The 27023-nt window shown below is 37.9% G+C and overlaps 2 protein-coding genes, 1 long non-coding RNA gene and 1 pseudogene across 4 annotated transcripts; 2 read left to right on the plus strand and 2 right to left on the minus strand.

Moving 5' to 3' along the window:
- The first annotated feature begins 555 nt into the window (after positions 1 to 555).
- On the plus strand, positions 556 to 2092 carry LOC132187708 (uncharacterized). 2 transcript variants are annotated; one of them, XR_015912740.1, is made up of 3 exons: positions 556 to 735; positions 907 to 1089; positions 1720 to 2092. It is a non-coding gene; the product is annotated as an uncharacterized LOC132187708 (long non-coding RNA). The 2 variants fall into 2 exon arrangements; XR_009440843.2 differs by lacking the exon at positions 556 to 735 and having other exon boundaries at positions 746 to 1089.
- A 190-nt stretch (positions 2093 to 2282) lies between these two features.
- On the minus strand, positions 2283 to 6989 carry LOC132187707 (protein CORTICAL MICROTUBULE DISORDERING 1). Its single transcript, XM_059602112.2, has 5 exons — positions 6851 to 6989; positions 5543 to 6205; positions 3568 to 3804; positions 3169 to 3260; positions 2283 to 3071 (listed from the first exon to the last, which is right to left on the minus strand). Exons 2-5 carry the CDS (start codon positions 6194 to 6196, stop codon positions 2447 to 2449), a joined length of 1608 nt encoding a protein of 535 aa, XP_059458095.2. The 5' UTR covers positions 6197 to 6205; positions 6851 to 6989; the 3' UTR covers positions 2283 to 2446.
- Positions 6990 to 18053: 11064 nt separating this feature from the next.
- Positions 18054 to 18578, plus strand: LOC148584863 (uncharacterized). Its single transcript, XM_088517538.1, has one exon. The coding sequence runs from the start codon at positions 18054 to 18056 to the stop codon at positions 18576 to 18578; it is 525 nt and encodes a 174-aa protein (XP_088373664.1).
- A 561-nt stretch (positions 18579 to 19139) lies between these two features.
- On the minus strand, positions 19140 to 26797 carry LOC132187860 (ABC transporter B family member 19-like; annotated as a pseudogene).
- Positions 26798 to 27023: the final 226 nt, after the last annotated feature.

The raw sequence follows: 27023 nt of genomic DNA on the forward strand, positions 1-27023 counted from the left end.
ATCTGTCTGAGAGTTGCTGAATCTGACATTATTTTACAATGGCCTGAAATGTTAATGGTGTAATCAATATAATATTTTTTAATTTTACTTCTCACTCTTGAAACCTTTTTAAGTTCTGCTTCGAAAGATTGCACCAATTTCGTGTTAAGTTGAAAGTGTCAGAGGTTCTGCTTATTAGTTGCTGCTTGTCAAGGTGATTATAGATTGAGATACGAATGGTCCTTTATATACTTGCTTCAAATGCCACAAAGCTTGTACTACAAGTAATTACAAAAATAAGTAACCGAATTGTATTTCAGCTGATGCTCTTGAATAATATGTTTCTAGTTAGTATTGCATTTCAATTGCCTGTCTCAAATTGTTTCCGGAAAGCAATAAGCAAAAACCCATCTCCTTTCCCACCTATATCTCACCAAGTTCTTGGCGGTGGGTGGTCTGCCATAGCCGGGGGGGGGGGGGGGGGGGGGGGGGGGGGGGAGGGGGGGGGTGGGAGGGGAGGGGAGGGGTATTAGTTTATGTTTGCGTTTGGTAGACCTCATATTCCCATGATATTTTCAGTGCTGTCGCCACTTAATTAGCCCCCCTTTTTGGCGGCCAAACTTCAACGGTCAATAAACCAGAGTTTATTTGGTGCAACATGCCTTTGGTTTTGCTTGGAGGGAGGACAATCACAAGATCAACCACTCACCCACCAAAAATTATGCTTGTGTTGGCCATCTCATGGGTGGGATCCAGGTAAGCTTAACAGCCTTGGACAACATTTATTATAACCGTTCAAGTACATTTTACTGCATATAAAAGTTCTTTGTAATTTAGAATCTATCAGCCATGCTTTGCTTTCTATAGTGGGTTGAAGCCTTTGGGCTACACAAATGATCTGCTTACCAAAAGTTTTTGATGCTTCAGTTCTCAGGAAAGCAGATGGGGGAGAATAGAGAGGGTGAGCCATGCTGGAGAAGCAGGGCACATGCTAGATATATCAGATTGAAGATCTGAGCATTTTGCATGTGAGTTCTCCAGCTTGGACCCTCTTTCTTGCAAGCACAAGGCTGGATACATCGACCAGGCTGCTTTATATAATGATAAGAAGTAAGTCTCCTGCTGCTTTATCTTGTAACTTCTATTTGAGTTCACCTTTATAGATGTATATCTGAATTCACATTTCCATTTCCTTTGAAATGGAGAGGAGCCGGTCTTCTTTTTTACAAGGGTATAATGGTTCAAAAAAAAGTGAAATGACCATTTTACCCTTGTAAAATAAGGGACCGACATGCCATTCTATTTAGTATTTATTGTTTACATTGAGCTGAAGGATTAACAAAGGAAAGAAAACACAACTACACCGTTCTAGTAATTTTTTCGGGGTCTAGTGTGAGGTATTTGAGGATTAGAATTGAATAACTATAAATAATATGTTATCACATTAGAAGTGATTTATTCTAGTTAGTCTTTTATTTCTACTATGCATTGTAAGTGTCTATTTAAAGACACTATAAAGTTTTTTTTTTAAAAAAAATAATCAATGAGTTTAGTTATCAAACTTTTTATGTTTGTTGTTAGGAGTTTTAGGGTTTCTCAAACTACCCTAAAACAATGAGGCCTAATGTAGAGTAAAATTCGCACCTGACGAGTTTTACTAAAAGGTCATACTTCAAATTTTAAGTATTGGATTGGAGGAAACTTGATGACATTGGAAAACTAATTCAAAGATCTACAAAGTTGTGTTTGTTTTTACTAGGTCAAAACAAGCTGCAAAGGGAAGATTGAAAAGCTGGACGAAAATAAATGCAAAAATCCAAGAAGAAAAGACTTGATTGCTCTATTGAGGACTTTAATGAAGATTTTATTCCAGCAAACCAAATAATCCAGCAATCAAAAATATTCGATTTCATTATTTATGTTCTTTAAATTAAGATTTTATTTAATTGTAATTTTTTCTTTATTATTCTAGAAATTTCCATAATAGGTTTAAGTTTACTCTTGCTCCAAGTTTGTTTTTTGTTATAAATACAGCAGACCTAATATGTAAGAGGGAGAATTGATTTTTATTATGATAGTTTATCAATAAGAAATAATGAGAGGTTGAGTTTTCTTTTATGTTTTTCCTTTGAATACTTGATAGACTCAAGGTTTTGAAAAGAGTTTGTAAATTATTTGTTGTTTGTCTTTGCGACCCACGACATCACGCTGCATCATACCTAGTATTCTCCTACCATAATCTATCATTCTTAGTAATTTTTCATCCCACGTTATGTAGGCACGTAACATAATTGGACCTTCAATGGCCTTATCATTCATATAGACAACTTGTCTCAAATAGTTTGTAATATAAATATATTTGGCCAAAACTTCAATAACATTGTTTGGCTCAAATGACAGATAGTTAGCAATATATTCATATCACCTTAACCATAAGTTATTCATAAAACCATATATTTTAGCTGAATCAACCACGATGATCAGATCGATTCTCTAGAGCTGATGCAGCAGACTCCACATGAACAAGTAAACAAGTATAAACTTTCTTCTTCAACCTCTCCACAATTTCCACTGAGCCATCATTCTCTGTGCTCAATTTGCTTCTCAGTTTATCCAACCACTCATTTGCATGCTTAAGCTGCGACAATGTCACAGCAATATGGTTGCCTGGCTCCATTCGTCGCCCTGCACTGTCCTTACTTTTCTTCTCCTGGGTAGCTACAGGAAACCCAACATCCAATGCTCCTTCCAAAAACTTCAAAAACCAAGATCTTGTTTCATTTAAGAGAACCTCTCTCAGTTCTTTGATCTCTTTGGCACCATCCCATTTAGCCCACTCTACTTTCTCAGGCACACTTAACTCTATAGGGGGCTTTGGAGACTTTAACATACTTTTGCTATGAATAGAACCAGCCCTTTTGCTACTTTTGTCTGTGTCTGGAGCAGATGGGTGATTTGATAGCCGAAGTGATTTATCCTTTAATGTAGTTGCTATGTTTGGTTGTTCAATGAGCTGGTAGAGTGTGAAGAACTTCGTGAGATATAGGTGGGGGTTCTCCGGTGAGGCATAGGAGCAAAGATCAGAAAACATACTGAGAAAAGAAAAAAATATGGAAGTAAGGCTTGTAGGATATAATTACAAATTGGTTTCCCCTTCTGGTGGTCAAATTATGTTTGAAATAAACTAACCTGAGGCACTTGACCAGAGTTGCAGCTGTGGCTGCCTGCTTCTGAGCTTCTACTGCAACCAAAGAGGCTGAATCTCTCCTTCTAAGCATTCCCTAATAAAAAATATAATAAAGGACAAGAAAGAAGAATTGCTTAGTGATGGTAAATTTAGTTTGAAGCAAGAATTTGTGAGATTTTTCTGTTTAAGGTTTTTTTGTTTCCCCATATATCAATTCTAATTTGATTAGTAGGCCATCTACTCTGTCCAAAAAACAGACAAGCGAAGGCCTCTTTGAATCAGATGGAAGAAACAAGCCATGATAGAAATTTAGCAATATTTTATCCAAAGGATTAACAGTATGAGTAATTCTGAAACATAAAGTTGGAACAGAAAAAAGTGGAAGAAACAAGATAAGGTACCTTCCCTGGCTTCAAAAGATTAGCAGGCAGAGATGCCCATGAAGCTGTCTCAGGCGATTGGTTTTTATCTTTATTGTTTGACAAACAATTCAAGTTCATGTTTTCCTGTTTACTTGAAGTGCGTTTTGCAGGAGTACTCTTAGAAGGAACTGCAGTCTCCTTGTTGTCAGATGCAGAAAACTCTGGCTTCGATGAAAGTGCATCAGCTCGATTTCGGGAAGGAGTCATTGAGCGTGTCTGTAATGGCAGTATAAATGACATTTATGAAACATGTTGTCGAATTGCATCCTCACATTACAGGGGACAGTAGATCCTAAATAATTAGCACTAACATTTGCATTTGCTGAACAAAAAAATTGTTGATTGATAATTTCCTGTAAAACATTCTTGTTGTTTCACAATATGCGCCTCACATTTTCTTGTATCAAGAGCAGTGGGCAATATAATTACTTCAGGATGTCATGTTTGTACTGCACAAAAACACGGCGTCCTGATTGTAAGAACAGAAAGATAAAACAGGAAATGAAATGATCATAAGGTGCGGTTACACGTCACTTTTCTTAAGAAATTATTTTTTTTATGACAAATATTTTTTCAGAATACAATGGAGTCTAGAAATCCCTTGTAGTTTGGTTGTGTTTTGCAAGAAACAAAACCAAACTAGAACACCCTTAATTAGGGCTCGTTTGGTTCGCGAATTGAGAATTCCGTTAGGAAAAGGAATAGCTATTATCAAGAATAGAGGAGAGTGGAATAGAATAGTTATTCACATGGTAACAATGTATGTGTTCTAATTTGAGTTAAACCAAAATTACCATAAATCCCACCCTTTTTTTTTAAATAAATAAAAAAAACAAAAATAAAAATAAAAATAAAAATAAAGAAAGAAGAGGAAAAACCTAGAATTGCAGGAGTGGCTGGTCACCCCTGGCATGACTTGGGGGTGGTCACACCACCCATTGAGCATCTTGGGGTGGACCCCCGAGGTGCCCTAGGGGCCACCCCCGAGGCTCATCGGGGGTGGCCTGGCTACCTTCGATGGCGAGGGGGGAGGCCGTGGCCACCCCCTAAACGTCATGGGGGGTGGCTGCGGCCTCCCTCGTCGCCATCGGCGGTGGCCAGGCCACCCCCGACGAGCCTCAAGGGTGGCCTTGGCCACCTCCAAATCCACCCGGGGTGGTCGCGCATTTCCCGGGGCACCTCGGTGGTCCACCCCAAGGTGCTCTGGGGGTGGTGCAACCACCCCCAGGTCCTGCCCGTGGGTGGCCGGCAACCCCATCCATCCTTTAAATTCTATGTTTTCTTTTTTTTTTAATAGAAAACAAATTTTTGTGTTAAAATAAAATAAAAAAATAATGAGGGGTTTTTGGGAAAATCTATTCCACTCCATAAGGAATAACTATTCCACTCATTTTTTTTTAGAGAAATGGCTATTCCTATGTGTGTAGGATTAGTTATTCCCATGTGAATAACTATTTTCAAGAATAGACCATTACCAAACAAAGAAATGACTCCATTTTAGGGGTCTATTCTTCAAATCAAACAAACCATTAGAGTTTCTATTCTAGTAAAAGAGAGAGACTCGAATTTGAAAACTGATACGATCGCTCCGATGCGTACTAAAGCATACACTAAAGCATTGCTTATTTTAAAGCAATAGCTTGATGTGAATTGGGTTATAAATGCCAACTTTAATTTATCTTTTTCTCAAATGAGACTCTCTTCTTCCGAGGCTCTTTAGAACCGTCCATTTAAAATATTCCCAAACCACAAATAAGATATATATATATATATATATATATATATGTTCTTTTATGATCTCTTCTATTGGGCTTTCAATTCTAACAACACCTAATAGTTTCCAACCACCTTATATTGGCTAGACAAAGAAGTCTGCAGAATCAAAAAAAAAAGTCCCAGAACTGTTTGTTTGTGCCTTTTAAAGATTGGAGTAAATGTTAAGCAAGAATCATACCTGTCCTTTCAGCTCTGCAGGCTGCTTTCCTTTCACTACTCCAACCTTCTTACTTCCCCCAACAACAATGCCATTCTCGTTACTCTTCCCACCTCCATTGGATTCTGCTGCACTTGCTTTAGCATTACTCGGTGTCAGAACACCCTGCATGTACCTTGACGCAACATTTGCCTTTTCCTCTTTGATAACAATTTTCTGCCTTGGGCTTTCCTCCACCTCCAAAAACTGCCTCACCTTCGCACCATTTGTTCCTTCATTATCAGATTGGACAGGACCCTCCGACGGCTCCAACATCTGCATCAAATCCTTTGGATTCCCGACAAAAGGGTGGCGTCCTGGGACCGGTCTTGCCCCGACAAGAAGAGGAACCGGTGTTCCGGCCTCCACCCTATCAACATAGAAAAACTGGCCGAGTTGCAGCTTGTTGTTCAAGATGAGCTCATTGTCTTCCTTTGATAGTGAGACATATGTTGAGTGAGAGGAGTCAGAGACCTTTATGAAGAAGCCTTGGTTAGGCCACAAGTCAGAACCCGTTAAAGCAGGCACAATGCTGATCACTTGTAGAAGAACGGATCTATATTCTCCACGAACCTTTACATTCGAATTTATGCTCTGAAGAAGCTTTAGAAGAACTCCTGGGGTAAGCGATGCCATTCTTTTTCCCTACGATTGATGCATTGAAGTTCAAGGCATTAAGCAATCAGAATTGTCTGTTTATTCCAGGAAAAAAAATTTTTTTCTTGAGAAAAAAAAAAGACAGAAAGGGGTGATGGCTACTCGTTGGGAACCAATGACATATATGAAAGGCCTATATGGTGGGAACCGTAGGTCCTCCCTCATCCCAGTTGAACCATAATTCAACCCACGAACACTAGCGACACCCAAGCCGATAGTATGGAAGCTAAAACCTTCTACCCACCAAACCATTAGGAGTTAGCCCGAATGCCACTAGACCACCACCCTCGGTAGTTATTCGAGGAAATTGACCTCGTACAGGACAAATACCAACTTTTCCTAGGAAAATTGAATCAACACATTCTCCCATTCATAGCTTCCTATTAGTAGTTAAAAAGTTTCGTTCAAGTAAAAAAATTATTTTCTCAAAATGTTTGCACACTCTACAAGGCTAGAAAATCTGGCAAATAAATGTTACAAAAATCTGAAAAATGCATGAAACAACACAAGGCCGGCTTCATTCACATATAAGAAATCAACCAAGAAAATGGACATTTGGGATACAAATGGATAAACTATTAAGACGTATGTGTGACAGTGTGAGAATGATGTGAGAGAGAAAGATATAAGTACCTGAGAGAGGCAGCATAGAAAAATATGAAAGATTTGCTGCAAAGTTGTGTATAGAGCGGTGAGGATCGATCAACTGTAGCTTGAAGGCACAAAATGATGAGCGAAGACTGAATTCCAAGAGCACCTCTAGCTTTGCATGCCAGGCACGTATCTATCAATACTCAACTAACTCTTGGCTTCCAAGCCAAGGGACATTGTTTACATATTTTGTTCTTCCTTCTGTGAACGAAATCACTAATCTGCCCCCCATAAAGAGGATACGTGTATCAGGGTGCTTAATGCCGTCAATGGGCATTCTGGTCAGTTGGCTGTGGGCCTCTTCCAGGTTGCATTTCCCTTTTAAGTTAGCGGAAGGGGAGCCATTGAGGAAGGTGAGGGCATTCCAATGTCCTCTTCGCTATTATTCCCTCTAGGTTCTCTAATTTGACTAGGATTTCAACATGTTACACATTATAAATATCGTTTAATTATCTTCTTTTTTTTTCTTTTTTTTTTTTTTTGTTATTTTTCACATAATTTTTTGATGTTCTCAGCTTAATTTATTATTAACCACAAGGTGGTAGATAAACGTTATCACTCATATAAATAAGTCTAATTAGTATTAGTTGTCTTAAGATTTTTGTAGGGTTAAGTGAAGCTATAACTCAATTAGTCTTGATGGAGCGCATATAATTTCCGTCATCTAACCCTTCCTTAACATTTCTTAGCGAATAAATGCTACCACAATCACATCACATAGAATAACCATATTTAGTCACATCCTCATGTTCCTTTCTATTAGAAAAAAGATAATAATAATAAGCTTTATCAATAAGCTCTTTAATGTTTTCAATCATATCCTTCTGATTTTATTCCGTTAATTTTTTTTACTAGAAAGTTACAAAGAACAAATAATTGGAAAAAAACAAAAATTGACACGGAGAAAGGCGAACAGAAGAAGGAAAAGACGAAGAAAAGAAAATGCACATAAAGACAGAAAAAGAAGACGAAGAAAGCAACAGCTTTCTGATCTGTCTCATCCCCGGAAATCAAATGATCTCATTTCAATTATCAGTTGTTTTCGCGGTAAATTCGTTCTGAAACCATATTTTCCGTCATTTTCTCTGATTCCGTCAATGCAAACAAAAGTTCGGAATAAGCGTCGACCCCTTTTCTGCATTTAAGAATACGCGGTAATTTATAGCCAGAACCACCTCCAGATTTTGAATTTTTCTCGGCTAGGGTTTACTGATTCTTGATTTTCAGGCAATTGGGTGAATCGGGTTACTGATTGATTGCGGAAACTTCTTGATGATCAGAGATTCGTTCTTTGCTCTGTTTTCCTGGGAGCTGATTGGGAGAGTTACACGTGTGAAGCGACTTGATATTTGTCTTTCTTTTTCTTTTTTTTTTTCTTTTTTTTTTTTTTTTTTTCTTTTCTCTTTTCTCTTTTCTCTTCTTCTTCTTCTTCTTCTTCTCCTTGCTTATGGGCTAGTTGTGGGCTTGACCAGTATGGGTGGTGGGCTCAGTCGTGGGTCAGTGGCTAGCAGTTGTGTTGAAAGGCTAATTTTTTATTTTTAAATTTATTTTAAGTACTTTCATTCATTCAAGAAAAATTACAACGAAAACTAAAAATAGAAAGCAAATAAAAACTAAACTGAAAAACTCAAACTAGACAAACCACTAGCACCTCAGTAAACTAGAAGGAAATTAGAAAGGTGAAAGTCACTAGCGAATTTAGCCAATGAAAGCCGTGACACTCTATGATGTTCAAGTGCAGCAGAATCCAATCAACTCAAATCAAAAATTTATTTTGTGTTGGTTGTTGAGAAAAATTCACTTACCACCACTCATATATTTTTTTTTTTTTATCACTTCTGCATTCATATATATCCTTAAACTTTAAATAGTGTCAATTTAGGTTCCACATTTTTCAATTTTTTGCTATGTTAACTATTCTATTTAAATTCATCCTTAAATTCTAACTGAGAAAGTGAAATACCAAAAATATTTCACCTTTGTGACTTGCCGTGAGTCACAAAGGTAACCCTTGTGACACGCTGTGGATCACGTTTTGTGACCTTGACCCATAGAGGGCCAGACTTGAGTTTGTTTTGTTTGGTTTTTTTTTTTAAAAAAAAAAAAAAAAAAAAAAAAAAAAAAAAAAAAAATTAAAAATTAATAAATTTTTTTTTTAAAAAAAACATATGTATTCTTGAAGAAATTGCATATCTTGGTGAGTGGAGCTTCAAAAAGGGTTTTGTGATAGCATTTGGAGGCTAGGGTTTTGTTATGGGTGCAGTTGGTGGGGCTGAACTATGGTGGGGAGTCACTCAATAGCAGGACATGGTGTGTGAAGGAGTGGGAAGACTCTAGAAGATGGCTCTGCACAGCTGGCATCCCTTGTCATTTAAATGCTTTATTTCATTTACCTTGTCGTTTTGCTTTGTATTTGCGCTTTATGTTCATGTTGCTGCGTTTTGTAACATTCCCCTCAAGCTGTCATTTGTTAGCTTGTGTGAATAGGTGGAATTCTGTTAGAAAAGGATTCTAACAGAATGCGGGATATAAGGGCTAGGCCAAAGGGGTAGAAGTTCAGATTTTAGGATATTTTGTATTACCTGAGTCTCTGGAGAGTAGCTCTCTCGAACCAGCTTATCTTTAATGTTATTGCACCGTGTTTTTCCCCATTATCATCTTCAATCTTTCTTCATCCAGCCATAATATCCATGTAATTGTGCACTACCAATAAACTCCCCTTACATTTGGTATCAGAGACCTACGTTCCTCCCTTCATTTGCTTCCATAGCACCCAATTTTTTTTTTCTTTTTCTTTTTCCATGGCTAACAGCACACATTTAGCTCAGATATGGGCTATAACATTCCAGATTGCTCTGTTCAGATCAGAGAATTATTGAGAGGGTTTAAGAAGGTTTTTGAGGAACCTAAGGGGCTACCACCACCTAGAAGTCAGGACCATCAAATCCGACTTAAAGAGACACAAACTATTAGTATAAGACCCTATAGATACCCTTTGTAATACCCCGACAAAAACAACCGTTTTATTAAAGACTTATTAAGAGTAATATTTCATAAAGCATAGTATTAAAACAAAAAGATCGAAGCCCTCGCACTTAACAGGAAAGCCTTGAGGCAAAACCTAAAATTTTCACCTTTCTAATCATATGTACGCCATGGCTACCCATACGTACGCGCTTGTCTTTAGTGAGGACGTACACCAGGGGACCACCGTAAGTACGCTCTTATTTTCAGTGAGGACGTACATCGGGTGACCACCCGTACATATGTTGACCAGTTTTTGACCCAATGGGCAATACACCATGACGTACGCATTTACCTAATGTACAATAGTACCATACGCACACCCTTAGTACCGTACGTACGCTACCACGCTGAAAAGCAGTTTTAACCCATTATCCACTTTTCTAGACAAGTGCACTCCCCAGAATCCTATAAATACCCCTCCCTTCGACCCTCAACCTTCGCTAACCCCAAAAAACCCTAATATTGGTGTGAGGAGTGATTTTCTTTGTGAAAAAGGAAGAGGGTCTTGTGTTCTTGCTATCTTCTAAGGTAACCCCTGCTCATTTCTATGCTTTCAATATTGTTCTTACTATGTTATAAGTTTTAAACACCGTGTTAAGCTTTTGCGTTCATTTTCTTACAAAACCAAAGAAACGTTTTTAAAAGAGTTTAAAACACCTCTTTGATTCCTTGTGTTGCACGTAAATGTGTTTTCCTTACGATGCATGTGCTTATTTATTAGCCTAGAAGGAAACATAGTAGCCTATAAATTTCATAGAAGCCTTAAAACACAGTTTGGAGCTTTTGGCTGGAATACCTAACTCACTGGCCGGACGTACGCTCTTGAGCCCGTACGTACGACCAGGAAGCCAGGCGTCTACCCTTAGCCTCACTTGTGTATTTTAGAGTCCAACAACACTTTTGTTAGATAGGGGTAGTACCATACTCATAGAAGTTCTCTAGTATAATGACGTGTCGTACTTCGTTATAGCAGGGTGTCTTGATGTTGGAGGACTCAAGTGAGCGAACGAGGTAAGTAAACTCTTATGAAAACTTTCCTTAAAAACGTGGGATATGTCAGTTGACTGACCACATGTATGATATGAGCACGTCTATATTTTTGTAATAACTTGGTAATTGTTTCTAATAAATGGTTAATAAGAAGCAATGTATGACCTGGTACACTGGTACTTGTGGTATAATAGCCATAGGCTTACTATATTGACTTGATTCTTTGGTCAAATCTGTGTGTGATATATGGGCCTTGTATCCAATGGTTGTTTCGTGACCGGTACAGCCTTAACGAGCGGTCACTATAGGACGTACATCATTAGTAGCGTGGACCACCTGAGGTCGGACTCAGTCAGGTTGCTAGTGTTATGGATGGTAGCGTACAATGGTCGGGGTACCGGCATTGTATTACAGGTCCATCGGGACAGTGCCAACCCTATTGAAAAGGAGTAATATCTCGGGTAGACCATAAATGATAGTTATGACTTATAAAGCATTAGTTTTTCTACATTAAAATACTTAGGCAATTGTCACTAGAAATACACCACCCTTTATCAAATCAAACTATATTTTAGGGTGTATTAACGGAGACAACTCCTTTTTTAATGTTTACCAAGGACTCAACATTTATTTCTGATAATAATATGGAGCTCATGTCATACCTAAATGTGAGGTTTACTTACTAAGTCGTTAGACTTACGCAGTTATCACTCTTATAGGAAGCTTGTCTTTAGGAGTCAGGAGTGGTGTGATTATCACTACAGACCTTGCTTATGAATGATCTTCCTGTTGTTATCAGGTTTGCCTTATATTATCGTTACTTGCTCAATGTCTTTAATTTGAGGATTTTACTTGTATTGTAATAATTCATAGATCTCTCAGATTTATTTCACCTTTCTATGCATTAACTCTGAAAATGCTTAGAGGGGCGATTCCCCATTTAGCCACAAGTTCGCTGAACTGGGATAATTGCTAGTAACCCTGCTAGGCTATTCGAGGTTAGTTTTGGGGGCGTTATAGTATGGTATCAGAGCACACGATCTTGCCGACCGTAGCAAATAATTTGAGAATAGGCTACAACACCCTAAGTATAAATCTTAATAGACTGAAGCATAAGGTAGACTTAGGTTTCTTGTTTGTTGTTTGATTAAGGTGCGGGCTAGAGTAACAGCCTTCTTGATTGCTTAGTATGGAGTTGAATGGGATCGCCTGTTCCACGTTATAGGAACTTGATCCTACTTCACACTCAAATGAGCGATGGATGCTAACGCTGGGCGACTGTTCGAGATTGGCTAGCCGAGTATGAGCCATATGCACCGGGATACAAGCTGCACCACATCAAGCGCAAGACTTTCACTTGACCCTTTCGGAGGCTAAAGTCCCCGTCACTAGAACAGATTCAGGAAGGGAACTCGCAAATAGGCTTTAAGGATGGCTCAACTACAGCAAAATGGAAGCGTCGCAGCGTGTCAGCAATACGAGATTTCCCACCTATTCCTGGAAGATATGACCCCTACCTTAGCATGGAAAGAAAACGGGAGATGCATACCCATCTAACTTAGATTGCGGACGAATATGCGAAGTTGGAGCAAGAGGAGATCCGACTACTGAAGGCAGGAGCCCTGCCAGATGGATATGACCGCCAGAAGGTCGCTTTTCTCTCCATCTTTGACAAATACTATAAGGCATTGATCAAAGATGAAGAAGACCCATCAGAAGAATCAATCGGAGAGTGCTAGACTTAGGAGTGGGTAGCTATGAGTAGGCAAACACTAGGTAGCTAGGCTGCACACTGTACTTCGAAGTACATTTTGTATCCATGTGTTTTCCAAAATGAATTTCAAAAGAAAGTGAATTTTCACTCGTACCTTGGATTTTTAATACACCCAGAAACCCTAACCCCTTGTACGCCTCTTCTTTAAAAATGGCCGAATGTACCCTAAACCCTATTCATTTCAACTTTCTTCCATTTTCTCATGAACAAAACACCCTCAACCCCATTTTCGGCTAAGCCTCCCAAGGATTTCAAAGATCACTCCTCTACACAGATTAAAATGAGGTATGTAGATTTTCAAGCCTTTTTCTAAATTTTCGCAATGTTAGGGTTTTAATTTGGATTTTCAATTTTCTAGCATTTCATGGCATTTAGCTAGATGGTTGTGAACTAGGATCATGCTATAGGATAGCTATGCTTGCATTATGCATCATTTTCACTTCAAATCCCTACACATTCGGATTTGGGGGTTTTTGCCCTAAATCTGAAATCGTTGTGATTTATTGACCCCAATAGGCAATTGATGCATGGGTTGTGACCCAAATAACCCTATGATGACCTATGAATGAGACCCACTCACTCCCTTGACCGATTTTGATCAACCCAAACCCTAGTTTTGAATTTAGGAGTTTTTGCCTAAATTCAAATTTTATTGATTTTGTGACCTCAATTGGGCCCTATGGACCAATTAAAACCAAAGTCTCAGTTGGGGACCCGATCTACGGGTTTGACCAATTCGATTCAGGCGTTTTCGCCCGGATCTAAAAAATGACCAAAATACCCCTCATCCTTAATGATTAACTTTGATTTTCCCTAAACATAATCAAACACCATTCATGTGAATGAGCTTCAGCCAACTCTCATGCTTCCTCTAATTCAATCCTTTGAGGATAAGCACTCCCACTAGGTTCAGCATCCTCTAGAAATTTTGCATTTCTAGACTCAACAATTATAGGATTGAATGAAGGACAGTAAAAACTATACTCTTTGGAGTTTACTACTTAGCCTATAAAATTCCGCTAATGGTCCTTGAATCTAATTTCCTTAGGTGTGGATTATAAATCCTCACTTTAGCAGGACAACCCCATATGTGTAATTAAAAATATGAATTAATTACAACATGATGTTAATTTTCTTTATGAAGTTCACATATATAATCTTGATGCAATTATCATTATAAAATCGGGACGCTGTGGCTCTCCCAAAATTATTATGATAATCATGACTTCATTAACATCTTATAACTGTATAGATACCAAAATAAATTTCCCAAGAATAAAGACCAAACCAACATGGAAGTAGGTAAATAGTATTTTTTCAAAGTACAACCGGATAAGTTCCTCGGAACGTGAGCGGACGCACAATGACGCACTTAAATCCCAAGACCTTTCTTTGCCTGAATTTTCCTAGACATTGCAATTTTGGATAGTGCCATAAACATTCACCAACATATGTGGCTTAGTTAATTATTCTTAGGTCCAAGCATCAAATAATTTACATTTAAATAATATAAATAAAAAGAATAGATTTAATCTTAAGTCCATGCATTAAAGAAATAATAATTTCAATGCTAAACAATTTAAATAATAACATATATTCAATTGCTATATGAAAGTATATGAAAATGCGTGGCCTAATGGTCAATAAAGGTGGCCTTGGATCTTTGTGCTTTAAGGACTCAAGCTCTAAACCCACTCATGCCCAAATTTTTATTAAAACCGGATGTGCTACTTGAAATGGATTGGGCTTCTAAGTCAGCCTACTTGATCGGGCTTGGGTTAAAATAAACCCATACCCAATGACCCATATTGCTTGACCTGGTTCCTATATGGGTTTGAAACCCTACCCACATCCTTAAGTTTTGACCCGAAAAAATCCCAAAAAATAGAAACCCTATCCGCCGCCTCTCTTCAGCCGCCTTTCTTATGCGCCGACCACCAAGAGCCAGCGCTCCGGCCAGACGACATGCAGCCCATCACGGGCTGCCTATGCCCAGACAAGCACATCAACCCCAATCGACGCTAGCCGGTAGGAAGTCGTGGTGTCATCCAAGCCGGCTTCATCGCTGTCACCCACATGGCCAGAGACCGCCACTGATTCCGTGCACAGGCAGCTCGTTTAGGGCTGCCGTTCGCCGGTTAGAATAGTAGCCTTGGCCCCCCAGCTGCATCCTTCTTTATGCAGCTAAACGACGCTTGTTGGCGGCTAGGCAGTGGTTCACGGTGGGTTTTGTCATGGGCGTGGGTTTCTCATGTTGGGTTACCATATTTCGTTTCAATAATGAAACAAGATTAAAACAAAATTAACAGCAAACATATCCAAAAAATAGACTGAGCAAATATATCCTAGAGATGGCTCTAATACCATATGCAAGAATTCTATATATAATTAAATGCTAATTGACAATAAAACTAGTAGCGAAATAATTAATTATATAAATACCTCTAGCTATTATTTGCTCAAGCAAAGTGAAGAAAACTCCTCAGCAATAAGGAATCCAGAAAACTAGAAATCAAGATTTTAGAGATAGGTTCTTCTAACCTATGCCTACCAGTGGTGCCAATAGATAGAATACACAGGCCTTATTTATAGGTAGGTTAGGGACCCTTAATCAGAACTGTTACCTTATTTATTCCTCCCATCAAGAAATAAGAATCAAATTAGTAATCAATTCAGATTATTTGATTCCATAAAATAAAATCAATAATGAATTCAAATATTTGTTTCCACAAGAATCAAATCAATAATTTAATTCAAAATATTTGATTTCACAAAATAATATTTAATTGGAATAAATTGATCACTAAACACCGTAATTATACATATTTTATAATCACAGTAAATATATGTGACAGAAGGGACATACCTTAAATGGAAAATTTTACAGGATGTGCCTGGAGTAAGAAACTAATTGCGGCAAAGAAACTTCTCACATTCAATGAGTTGTTGTTACGACAAGCTCAAAGATAGAATCTATGGCAGAACTTTGGAAATTTTGGAAGGACAAGGGTTTGAAACAAACTACTAGTGGTAGAAAGAATATACGAGTCCTGATTATGGCTGAAGAAGAAGCTGAATGTGACAAGATACTGCAAATTGCTAACGATAATAGGATCGAAGCACGTAATTATGTATAGGATTTGTTTTAGGTATGGCTTTCTTTTTTGTGATATCTGAATGTTAATCTTAAACTAGATGTAAGATTATTAGTATGTAAATTATATCTATTTTATTAGGTTTTGCTTGTTTTTTATATTACAGGTTGAACTAAACTGAGTGCTGGTTATGGCAAAAGAAGAAGCTGAAAGTCACAAGATACTGGAAATTGCTAATAGCTATAGGATTGAAGCACGTATGGATGTATATGATCTGTTTTAGGTATGGCTTTCTTTTTGTGATATCTGAATCTTAATCTTAAATTATAGATCTGAGATTATTAGTGTGTAAATTTTATCTAATTTATTAGGTTTTGCTTGTTTTTTACATTACAGGTTGAACTGAGCCACAACTAACGTTGAAGACACGGGAGAAGAAATTGTTTATTTTTTATTTTTATTTTTCTTATAATTAAATAAATTTGAACTGTTAGTTGTAATTTGCTGAACATTTTTCCTTCAAATAAATTTAAATTGTTGTTGTTGCTGTTACTACCAAAAAGGAGCTTTGGCAGAGATTCCACGCTTAATCTAGGTATAATAGTTATATTTTTATTCTTGTATTTGATCACGAATGGAAATCTTGAGTTACGCACAAGAGAAGCACTCTGTCAAAGTAGAACTTTGTCTATTATGACATAAAGGGAAGTTTAATTGAAGAAAAGATCTTGCTGAGTTCATGATATCTCAATAAGACCTTAATTCATGATCTTAGTAGAAATACAAAGCAATCATAAATATTAGGATAGAGATCTCGACAAGAGCTCAACTTTATCAAGATTTGAGAAATAGCACAATATCCAAATATTTTTTTTATCTTCTTTTAGATTTCTAAAAGAGAACAAACCAATGCCAATTGACATGCACATGAGTTGTAACTTTTGGTGAAACTTTTTATGGAAGAAATGGAATGAAAAAGAAATGTGATCTATTTTTTCTAAATTTCTTTTTATTTTAATTTTTCTTGTTGAATTATAAAATGATGTCTTTTTCAACTTATAGTAATGTTATTGGATTAGGACAGATGGACTACATTCAAGGTTGGAGCTAGGATTTTAAGGTAGGGAGGACTGGACTAAATTTTCTTTTATGGTTTTTATATATTTATTTTGGTTGGGACAGGGGCCATTGCCCCCTACAAAATATGGAAAATAAACAATTTTTTTTTTTTTTTAATGAAAATTTGTTCCAAATATGTATACATGGTTTAATATGAGAAATATAAAGAAAAAAAAAATAGGCTTTTAAAATAATGGGCTATACGGCCGATTTTTATTTTTTATTTTTTATTTTTATTTTTATGACTTATATGGCTTAATGTAGTATGTTTTTAAATTTTAAAGGTTGTCTTTATATAGTTTAGGAGAGTAATAAACTCTGAGAAATAATATCATACATTAAATTTTTGAACTTAATGGAATCGCATCACATATAAGGAAAATTATTGAAATATAATTAAATGCTCTTAATTAAGCTAATGTAACGACCAGTTCACTCTTACAAAACTGGTTCAAAAATTATGCCTTAAAAAACCGGTTTAGTTTTTTTTAAAAATGGGTTCACGCCACATGTTGCAATTCTAGACTACTTCTAAAGAGTGATTCAGCTTTTATATATATAAACTACTTCCTCATAAAAAAAGAGATTGCTAATCTACGACCCAGAGAAGAGATTAACAAGGAGGCAAGGGTAGTTGATCTTATTGACTAGACCTCTAAAGGGTGACAGACTAATTGGCTGAGGGAGCTATTTGATGTGGGTACGGTTGAGGGTATATGCCAAATTCCTATTGGCTCTATCAATAATAGTGACGTGCCGATTTGGAATGCCACATCACATGGTCAGTTTTTGGTGAGGAGTGCCTACCATCATCAGAGAGAGTTAGTCACATCTATCAAAGGTGAATGCTCCCAAGCACGACAACATAGCTATTTGTGGAAGTAGATTTGGCAGATGAATACTCCTAATGTCGTGAAGGTGTTTATTTGGAGAGCATGTCACAATGCTCTAGCTACGAAATCAAATCTGTGCCGACGAAAAATCATAGAGGATACTTTATGCCCCATTTGTGGAACAGAGGTGAAAACTACAGGGCATGTTTTATGGAGCTGTCCGGCCGCACAGGACATATGAAATAGGTGTGATATACACATTCAGAAAAAAAAAAAAAAGGAGCGTCAATCACAAGGAATTTGTGTTTATATGGGAGGAGCTTCTAAGACTTTTGAGTAAGGAAGGCATGGAATTCATGGCAGTGGTTGCTCGACAACTATGGCTACGACATAACGCCTTTGTTTATGGGAATAAGATCAGCCCGTCTAGCATAGTGGTCGGACGTGTTAGGGAGTCATTGGAGGCGTATCGTGCAGCAAATTCTCGGAAAGAGGGAATTGTTATTAGGGGGAATATAAACTATCTCAGATGGGAAGCTCCCAATAATGACTTTATTAAAGTAAATTGGGATGCTGCTGTGGATAAACATAGGATAAAAATTAGTATCGGTGTGATAGTTAGAGATAGGATGGGAGAGGTTCTGGCTACTCTATCATCACTAAGAGATCATATTATTGAGCCAAATGTTGCAGAGGCAAATGCGGCATTGAGAGCGACCCATCTATGTCGTAAGCTAGGGTTTTACAGGGTGGTTCTGGAAGGCGATGCTCTTCAAGTGGTGCAGGCACTTAGGAAAGATGGTAGAAATTGGACTTGCTATGGACATATTATTGAGGAAGCTCGAGGGGTATTAAGCAATCTTTATAGCTGAAAGGTTAATCATGTTAGACGACATTTCAATGGTACAACCCATTGTCTTGTGAAAGAAGCACTTTCTCTCACTATGGAACAAGGACTTATTGAGGAAGTCCCCCCTTGTATTTCGGATATTATCTCTGTAGAGCAGTGTGTTTAATTTGGTTTTTCATTCTATAGAAATCGCTCTATTCTTCTCAAAAAAAAAAAAAAAAAAAAAAAAAAAAAACTCACCATTTGGTGTGTGTATATAGCGTAGAGTAATATTATTTAGTAGATTGTTATATGACTGTCATACAACTAAGATAATGTGACAGTGAAAATAAGTATTTGGATCAACAAGGGATTATAAAAGAAAAAAAAAATTACGGATTGATTTTTACTGTCGATCACGTCATCCTAATCTACTAAATAACATTTCTCTATAGAGTATCAATCACAATCAATAAAATTACAAAATGATGTTCAATGACAATATAAAGCTTGGCTCTATTTCTCTACATACAAACATCTTCCCTATTAGCGAATTCCTGGGGAGCAAACTTGATAAGATGAATATATGATTAAAATACATGGCTCAAGAAAATGCATTGGATTCAATTTCTGCACGAACCAAGCCAGCATACACACCATAACGATGGGAATTCATGAGGGCATCATGGCTCCCATGCTCCACCACCGCACCATCTCTCACAGCAGCAATCATATTGGCCTCTCTGATCGTTGAGAGGCGGTGGGCCACTACGATTGTGGTGGCTCGCTTAGCCACCTTTCTTAGTGCATCTTGGACATGCTTCTCTGATTCCAAGTCCAGTGCACTGCTTGCTTCATCTAGCAGCAGTAGCCTTGATTTCTTCAGTATAGCCCTTGCTATTGCAATCCTTTGTTTCTGACCCCCCGAAAGCTGGGCCCCATTCTTGCCTACCTGGGTTGTTCCAAATGGTAGTTATGTAGTACTGGAACATTGCATGAAGTGGTTCTGATGAGGGTGTCAAGGGTTTAAATGGAGGATGTGGCTAGCGTTTTGTTTAGGTCGTTATATACAGAGTAAGCCTCTAAGAATGTACGTGCAATTAGATGTTATGATAACTCCCTATTTTTGAAGGTCTGTAATTCCAATATTTAGATCATACCTGAGTTTCATAGCCTTGAGGGAGGCCACTAATGAACTTGTGAATGTAAGCTTCCTTTGCAGCCTCTTCAATCTCACCCCATGAAGCGTTTTGGTCCCCAAATGCAATATTTTCTCTTATACTCCCAGCAAAGAGTGCAGGCTCTTGACCCACCAAAGCTGTTTGCCTTCTCAACCACTTGACATCAATTTCCCTTAAATCAACTCCTCCCATCATTACCTTCCCTTGAATTGGATCGTAAAACCTTTGCACCAACCATATCACTGTTGATTTTCCTGACCCACTTCCCCCCACCAAAGCCACCATGCTTCCGCCTTTGACCTTTAAGCAGAAATCACTCAAAACAATCACCTCAGGTCTAGAAGGGTATGCAAATGTCACCCTTTCCAACTCAATACCCAACGGCTTCGACCGTTCGATCTTTCGACCTTTTCTTTGTTCCTTATCAATCAATGGCCTGCGATCAATGATGTCAAGAACTGCTGGAATGGCTGCTGCAGCCAATGAAGTGTCTGGGGCTAGACCGGCTAATTGTCCCACAGAAAATGAGCTCAAAACAAGAATGAGAAATATCTTATCTACCTCCCCAAAGCTTGTTATATTTTTATCTACAAGGAATGCGCCAAACCAAAGAACTAAGGTATATGCTCCATGCATGGCACCTTGAGAAAAGCCAAGTATTAGGCCTAGAATTTGTGACCTTCTCTCAGATTTTCTCTTAGGCTCTGATAAAGCTTGGTCAAATGACTTAACTAACTGTTCTTGAGCAGAAAATGTTGTGACTGTTCTAAAGTTTGAAACTGCACCAGAAGCAATATTACTAGCTTTGACATAGGAGTTGTTATTAAGTCTTGGTCCAATACTTATCATCAAGCTCAAGTAACTTGCACCGAGGATGAAAGGAGTAAGAGCTGCAGCCAAAAGGGTTAGTCGCCATTCGAGGTAAAACGACACCCCAAGTCCAACTGCAGCTGAACTCAAACCCATCAACAAGACTGATAATCGATCTCCAAGGACCGAACGAAAACTAACACAATCAATTGAGAGCCTTGAGATAAGTATTCCAGTCGAATTTTCTGCGAAATCAAACCAACCTGGTTCTTGCCTTAATATAGATTGGAATAAGAGGTCTCTCACCCTCATTGTGAGCTTTGCTCCAGCCCACCCACACAAACCTTACTGCCCTGTCATGGAGATTATACACCCAAAACCAAGCCCAACAACTGCCAAACAAAGGTAACCAACTTTTCTTTCAATCTTCGATGAGTCGCCGAAGTAAATTTCAAGGGCTTCCCCAAGAATTAAAGGAAAAGCAGATAGAATAGCGCCTGCCAGAATACCCAACAGAAATCCGAACACTAGCATCACAATTTCTGGTCTCTGTAAGTTCCAAACTTCAGAAAGTTTGTATTTTCTTAGCTTTGTTTTTTGTTCTTCTTCCATCTCTTTTTGCTCTTCCTTTTGCATAGACTTCAAGTAGTTTGATCTCGATACATCATAAATTGATTGCTCATACATAGAATTTTTTGGACTATGATTTTGTTTTGATAAGGGTTTTGAACCTGCATCAGCAGCAAGCTTGACAAGGTTATAGTAGGCACCAACATTTTCCGTGAGCTGATGGTGGCAACAACAGAGCCATGGTCGAGAAATGCAATGGCATGAGCATTTCTCACTGTTGCTAGCCTGTGAGCAATGACAATTGTGGTTCGGTTAGGGGAAATCTTGTCAATCGCTTGCTGGACTACAGACTCAGATTCAGGGTCTAGTGTACTAGTAGGTTCATCCAAGAGAAGGACACTAGGGTCTTGGACCATGGCTCGAGCCAGTGAAATTCTCTGTTTCTGACCACCTGAGAGTTGTGTTCCCTTGTCTCCAACCTGTTCAAAAATGTGTTTACGAGCTATGTGTTTGTGTATACAATTCATGCATTGACAGGCATAGAGGCTATATAAACATATATGAAAATTTGTGAATTATCATGTGTAATTTCTGTTAAAGTATATTAGGCCCGCAAGGGCTCAAGCGCAAGTTCAGTGCGCTCAAGCGCAGACGTGAACGTAAGACAGATCGGTAACTGCATTAATCACAGAACCAATATAGAAATATTTAAGGAATCCCACGACCTCTCATGACAGCATACAAAGAGATTCTCCTTACAATAATGCAGCCTATAATCTGACCTGTCCGAGAAGGAAAGATCTACAACCATTGGATGACTTGCACAACAAGAAAAGACACAAGGAGATTTGATTGTAATGTACTTATTTTGTTTGAAGATTCTGTACTACGTTTAGTTGATTCTGCTTTAGGTTAAACCGTGTGTATAAGTACTCCAACTTTGTATTGTAAAATTTATCACTTTGAATAATACTTCTATCAAAGTTTTCAATTTCACCTGAGTATCATAGCCTAGTGGGAGGCCAGTGATAAAGGTGTGTGCATTGGCTGCAATGCAAGCAGAAATGGCCTCTTTCTTGGTGGCATTCTCCTTCCCCATCATCACATTTTCTAATATTGTTGTGGCAAAAAGAACTGGCTCCTGACCAACCATACCTATCTGACCTCTTAGCCACTTGACTTGCAGTGTCCTTAAATCATGATCATCCAAGGTGATTGTTCCTGCCAAAATGTTTTTGACTCTAACCAAATTAGCAATGACACTCATATATATCAACATTCTTCCATAAGATACTGATAAGCTTACCTATGATGGGATCATAGAACCTCTCTATAAGAGCAAATATGGTGGATTTGCCACCTCCACTGGCACCAACTAATGCGAAAGTCTTATGAGATGGAATTAGTAGATTAAGAGAATGAAGAACTTGATCACTGGGGCGAGATGGATATGCAAAAGTAACACCTCTGAACTCAATCCTTCCACGAACAGTTGGGAGTGTCCTCACCACAAGGCTGTAGGGATCTATCTCTGGAACTCTGTCTATAATTTCAAACACCCGGCTTGCTGCCACAGTGCCTTGTGCAAATTGTGCAAAGTATGATAGTGACAATGCCAAGCCCCTGTAAAAAAATGTAGAAAACATGTTTCTTTCTTGTCGAGCACTAAGAAGTAAGAACATCGTGGAGGCTTTGGTGCCTTCTCAAGCATCTTTTATATATATATTTATCATGCTATGTGAAAGCTTATATAAAAAAAGATATAGGAGAAATACTGAAAAACGAAATTGCTCCTAAAGTGTGTTAAAACGTCACTTTTCTTAAGAAATTATTTGTCTACACCAGAAAATAGTATGCAAGAGGGTAGCAGCAAATATTTCTCCAGGATACAATGGAGCCCAGAAAACGAAATTTAATTGCGTTTTGCACAAAACGAAATTAAACCCAAAATAGCCTCAAATTTTTCTATCCTATCAAGAGACAAAGACTCTGATAATATATCTTGACCGTCTAAAAATGATCAAAGCACCACTAGCGCCCATGCCACACGTGTGCGTCCGATGCTTCGCACCGTACTAGTATATAGTGTATACGCCTAAGCTTTTTTAATAGCTTAAAGTATGTTGGGTCTTATAAATGCCAACTTCACTGTCTCTCTCTCCAATGTGGAACTCTCTTCATTCAATGTTTTTTAAGGCCTTCTATTTTAAAAAATTTCTAATACACAAAATAATATTCAATAACTATTTGAAAATATTTCTACATCGATGGATGACAAGATTATTACCTTCCCCCAAGATTGACACCAAAGAAACAAGCAATGGCATCACCTCCAGATATCTCATTCCTGGCAACCAATATAGCTCCATACCAGAAAGCCAATGCCCATGTTGAATACGTAACCAAATAGATAACTCCTATTCCTGCACCCTTAGCAAACCCCATCCTAGCCCCCAAAGGCACCGATTTTTCCAATAATGCAGCATATCTTGCTACCAAATGATCCTCTGCAACGAATGAAAATACAGTTCTAATTGAACCAATGGCTTGCTCTGCCACTCGACCAGCACTCCTATAGGAAACCTGAAATAAGAGCACCAAAATTGAATGAGCAAAATGCTAATACATTAGACAAAATAAAGATTGTTTATTTTTCCATGCATGTATTCTCTTTTCTACTTGCCTCTTCTTTTGTTGCTAGACCCACGTAAATAGCTTTGTAAGCAATACAACAGAACATTGTCACTGGGATGACTGAGAAGACTACTAGAGACACTTTCCACGACCTCAAAAACCCAACAATATAGCCGCAGATGAAGCTAAATATATGGTGGATGAAGTGTGGCATCTGCTATTAGACGAGAGAGAGAGAGAGAGAGAGAGAGTTTAAAATGTGTTGAATGTCCAATAAATTAAGGAATATGAAATAACAAAATAAATAAATAAAACACACAAATGAAGTTTTGACCTTCTCTCCCATCACTTCTTGTATTTGAGCAACATCACTTGAAATTCCATGCATAACATCACCAGTGCTTGTTTCTGTGTCAAAAAAAACTGATATCCTGTCGTAGAACTGCTCTTAAATATTCTGTTCTTATCCGTAGAGCAGACCTCTCCCCAACCAGTTTCCAACAAGTGATCTCTGCCAATAATATGAAGAACTCTGTTGATTACTTTTGAGAAATATATAAAGGAAATGGACAGAAAGCTATTGTAGGTGCTTATACTCTATTAATCTTCCTCTTACCCATGTATCCTCCAACAATCACAACTGCTGCTAATCCAGTCATAAGTAGACATACCTGAGAATTAAAAATTCCAAAAAAGAAGAATTTTCAAAGTTAGTCAAAATACATTATGATCCATTCTTTTTGGTTTAAAACAAATAAAATATTTAAGAATTTTACATCATGACCCATTAATCTATCCTTTATTCTCAGAGTTTTCTTTTAGTCAAAGGGGAAATTAAGCTGCACAATGCAACTGCCCTTTTCTTTTTAAATCCTTTCTCTTCTATAGTTAAACACTTAAAAACCGTAAATCACTACTTATTTCAAAAGCTCAAGCAGATAGGAAAGAATAAATTTAATATTTTAATCAATGTTTTAACACTTCTTCTATGTGTGGGCTCAAATTTCACATTAATAAAGAGGCCCAACGCGTAGAATATTTAATTGAAATGAGAGATAAACTTTAGAGTGAGGGTTTGAACTCAGGACTTCTAACTTTGATACTATGTTAAATCATCATTCATCCCAAAAATTTAAACAGATAGAAAAAAACAAATTTAATTATTTAATCAATACTTTAACAAAAATCTTCATTTTGAAGTTTGAGGGTAGCACTTGGCTACAAAGGACTAATGGCAATAGGCTAGGGGAAAAATTTGTGTACCTGCCCTACATCCTTCATCATCTGAGTTTTGTCAGGGCCTGAGGATTCTGTAGCAATCTTATTCACAAACTTTCCGAAAAGATAAGAATACCAAGGAAGGGATCCTCCATTAATGAGAGCACCTAAACAGCCCAAGAACACAAGAACTATATCCCACTTTTTTGAATACCTGAACAAGCTAAGCAGCCCAACTGACTTTACTGGCTCTCCATCCTCCTCCTCTTCCTCCTCATCCTCATCCTCATCCTCATCATCATCGCCATCATTAGCTGAAACACTAGGAATGTCATGATTTCCATGATGACCATGGTGCCCATAACTATAATGCTTACCATGGTGATCATGTCCAATATGAGAAACACCATGATCATGATGATGCCCACCATGTGATAGCCCATGACCATGATAACGATCACCATGAGACAAGCCAAGATGATGATGATCATCTCTTAAGGGATCATAATCAAACATATTGAGCTCATCTTTTTCAGCCAAAGGACCACTACCATTTCCACCTCTCCCCTCTTTAATTGCTTCCAACTTTGAAAACCCATGAGGGACATTGCTGCTATATCCCCCAGAATGAATATTACTCTTTCCAGAAAATGAACTCTCATTATCTCTAGCAACAAAGCTTTGGAGCTCAAGCCTCCCTGCCGGGACGGGGCTATAGCCAGAAAAATCATAAATCGGACTTGCTAAGCTTCCAAACCCGGTTGTTCGTGAAAGATAATAGTCATTGGCTGAGCGATGAAATATATGACTTCTCTCTGGCGGGGTGGCAGCAGTCCACGGCGTTAAAGCTGCGCTTAAGTTGCTGTCATGCCACCCGGTTGGCTCAAAATGCCACGAAAGCTCGCTTTGCCACGACAGGTCATTGTCCGAAGCAAAAGGCGTCGGCCGAGATGGGTTCCGGTTTCTTCTAGGGGTGGGAAAATGGGACATGTGATGAGAGCTGGGCGAAGAGGTGGTTGGGGTGAGGTTGCGGCGGCGGGGGTACCGGTGGCTTTGCAGAGAGTAGTCGATTTCGAAGGAGTGAGCCACGGATGGAAGAGAAGGAATGTGTCGTGAACATCAAAGAGAGAAGAGGATGTGCAGGATTGCAGGAAACAACAAGGCCGGTTCAGCTGTATAATGTACTTGGCTTATAGGATATTCCGTCTGTGTTCTTTGTCGTCTGCTTTGAAGTCTTGATGTTGTAAAAATGTGCAAAAACAACAAATGCAGTCTTTTTTTCATTGTGTCATTCACATTGTATTTATTAAGTTTCATTGTTTCGGATCATCCAAAAAACTGCGGTTCTCTTGTCTTGTCTGAAGAGATGTCATCAGAGTATGTTTTTTATTCATGAGATTTTGAAGTTAATTTTTAGAAGTTTCTTGTTTTTTTTTGATGAATTAATTGTAGAAGTTTCATTGTTTCATATCAATGCATGGACAGCAGGCAATGCAAGAAGGCCGGCTGATTTTAAAAGTATACATTGAAGTAGAAGGTGGGTGATGAATAGCTTTAAATCATCCAAATATTTTATTGTATTGTGATGGGTTCTTTTCCTTATAGAAGCTTTTGTCAGTTTTTCTCCATGAAAACAACAAACCTTCTCTCTTTCTCTCCCCATTTGTCACCAAACCATTAATAGTTGTAAGGTTTTTTTTTTTTTTTTTTTTTTTGGTTGTTATCAAACTAGTATAGTATTGAAGAAATTATTAAATTTGTCAATTTCAATCGGCTTTAATTTTTGGGATAAGTGGTGATTTAACATGGTATCAGAGCCAAAAACTCTGAGTTCGAACCTTAATTCCATCATTCACCTCCTTCGTCCTATTTAATTAAAATATTTCACATATTGTGCCTCATTTATTAAAAGAAAGTTTGAACAACTTTTAAGATAAGTATTAATTTAACAAAAATCCTGAATTAATAGGGCTTCGGACCACATCCATGGGTGGAGAAACCACAACATCCAACAATGAATAAAAACCAAATTATAGACGGAACCTTGACTTGTTTTGTCATGTTTTGTTAATAGC

This window comes from Corylus avellana, chromosome 6 (genome assembly GCF_965113065.1).
Source record: "Corylus avellana chromosome 6, dhCorAvel1.hap1.2, whole genome shotgun sequence".
In the NCBI taxonomy this organism is placed as follows: domain Eukaryota; kingdom Viridiplantae; phylum Streptophyta; class Magnoliopsida; order Fagales; family Betulaceae; genus Corylus; species Corylus avellana.